Genomic DNA, 1,218 nt, shown 5'->3' with positions numbered 1-1,218 from the left:
TTCTCGAAGCAGTGTCAGCTGGCATGCTAGTTGTTGTGGCAGCAGGAAATGACCACTCAGATCTGGACACGGAAGAATACTATCCTTGTTCCCTCAGCGGACCCTATACGGACGGTGTTATATGTGTGGCTGCTTCAAATGGTACAAGAATGCAGTTGGACGACGAAAGCAATTTTGGTTCAGCTGTTGACATCGCCGCTCCTGGCTACCAAATACTGGCAACTACTCCCACTGGAAAGTATGGCAAGGGTACAGGTACCTCAGCGGCCGCGGCCATCGTTGCAGGTATGGCTGGAATGCTCTATAGTCTTGAACCTTCTCAGCATGCTAAACTGACTCCAGGTTATATCCGAAGTATCATCAAAAATACGGCCACGCCAGGTGTGATGGATAGCAAAGGGGGTAAGGTTCTCACTTTCGGCCGCGTGAATGCTGAGGCGGCTGTACGAGAAATACTTAAGAAGTAGAAGATCGCTCTCATCAAGGTTTTGTCCCAATGATGACCGAATCACCCCCGAGTAAACTTCATTTATTTTCATTAGTCATTATGAGTATGTGATTTGACATCATGCATCACAGTGATTCTGCTCCAGCTGAGCTGTCGACTTACGTTTCGCTTAATCCGCAAAGTATCAACTCATATTCGCGGCGAATAATTCGCCCCGCGAATAACTACACTCCAGAACTCCATCGCTTGTGTTTTTTATACAATGTATTATAGTTCATGGAAAAATATATCTTACGAGCAAGTCAGTTAACTATGCAACTATGGAGAGTCGAATTTGTATCTTCGTGTGACACGAATCGTGTCAGACTTTCTACTGCTCATCACGCTCTCTCCAAGAAATTATTCAGCGCGTGGAATGCGCTTCACGCAGACTCTGCGTGAAGCGATAAATGAAGAAGCTGATAAATCGGTGCTCTGCGTCGTAGAGCACCGATTTATCAGCTTTTTCTCCACCCTCGATACGTGCCACTCATACACTATCAATGATTAGTCTCTTACGTTTCATGTGTAACGGCACGGGTTGCCATCCGATATTGAGTACACCGGAGATCACTTACAATGGTCGCCACCAAAAAGCTCGCGAATTCTTACTGTAAGAATCTTACATAATCCAGTTGCAGCATGACGGAGAAATCGAGCAAATAACTTCTCGCTAACAACACGGCGCTTGAGCCACAGACATCACTGATGTCTGATGGCTGATGTCACAT

At 45.9% G+C, this 1,218-nt stretch overlaps 1 protein-coding gene across 1 annotated transcript; it reads left to right on the top strand.

Annotated features, from left to right (window-relative positions):
* Positions 1–149: 149 nt before the first annotated feature.
* Pmar_PMAR026355 (hypothetical protein) lies at positions 150–467 on the top strand (the record flags this gene model as incomplete). Its single annotated transcript, XM_002772942.1, has 2 exons — positions 150–285; positions 343–467. The coding sequence occupies 2 exons, from the start codon at positions 150–152 to the stop codon at positions 465–467; spliced, it is 261 nt and encodes an 86-aa protein (XP_002772988.1).
* Between the last annotated feature and the right edge of the window lie 751 nt (positions 468–1,218).

Source organism: Perkinsus marinus (genome assembly GCF_000006405.1).
Source record: "Perkinsus marinus ATCC 50983 genomic scaffold scf_1104296959768, whole genome shotgun sequence".
Taxonomy (NCBI): domain Eukaryota; phylum Perkinsozoa; order Perkinsida; family Perkinsidae; genus Perkinsus; species Perkinsus marinus.
This window is presented reverse-complemented; position numbering and strand designations above follow the sequence as displayed.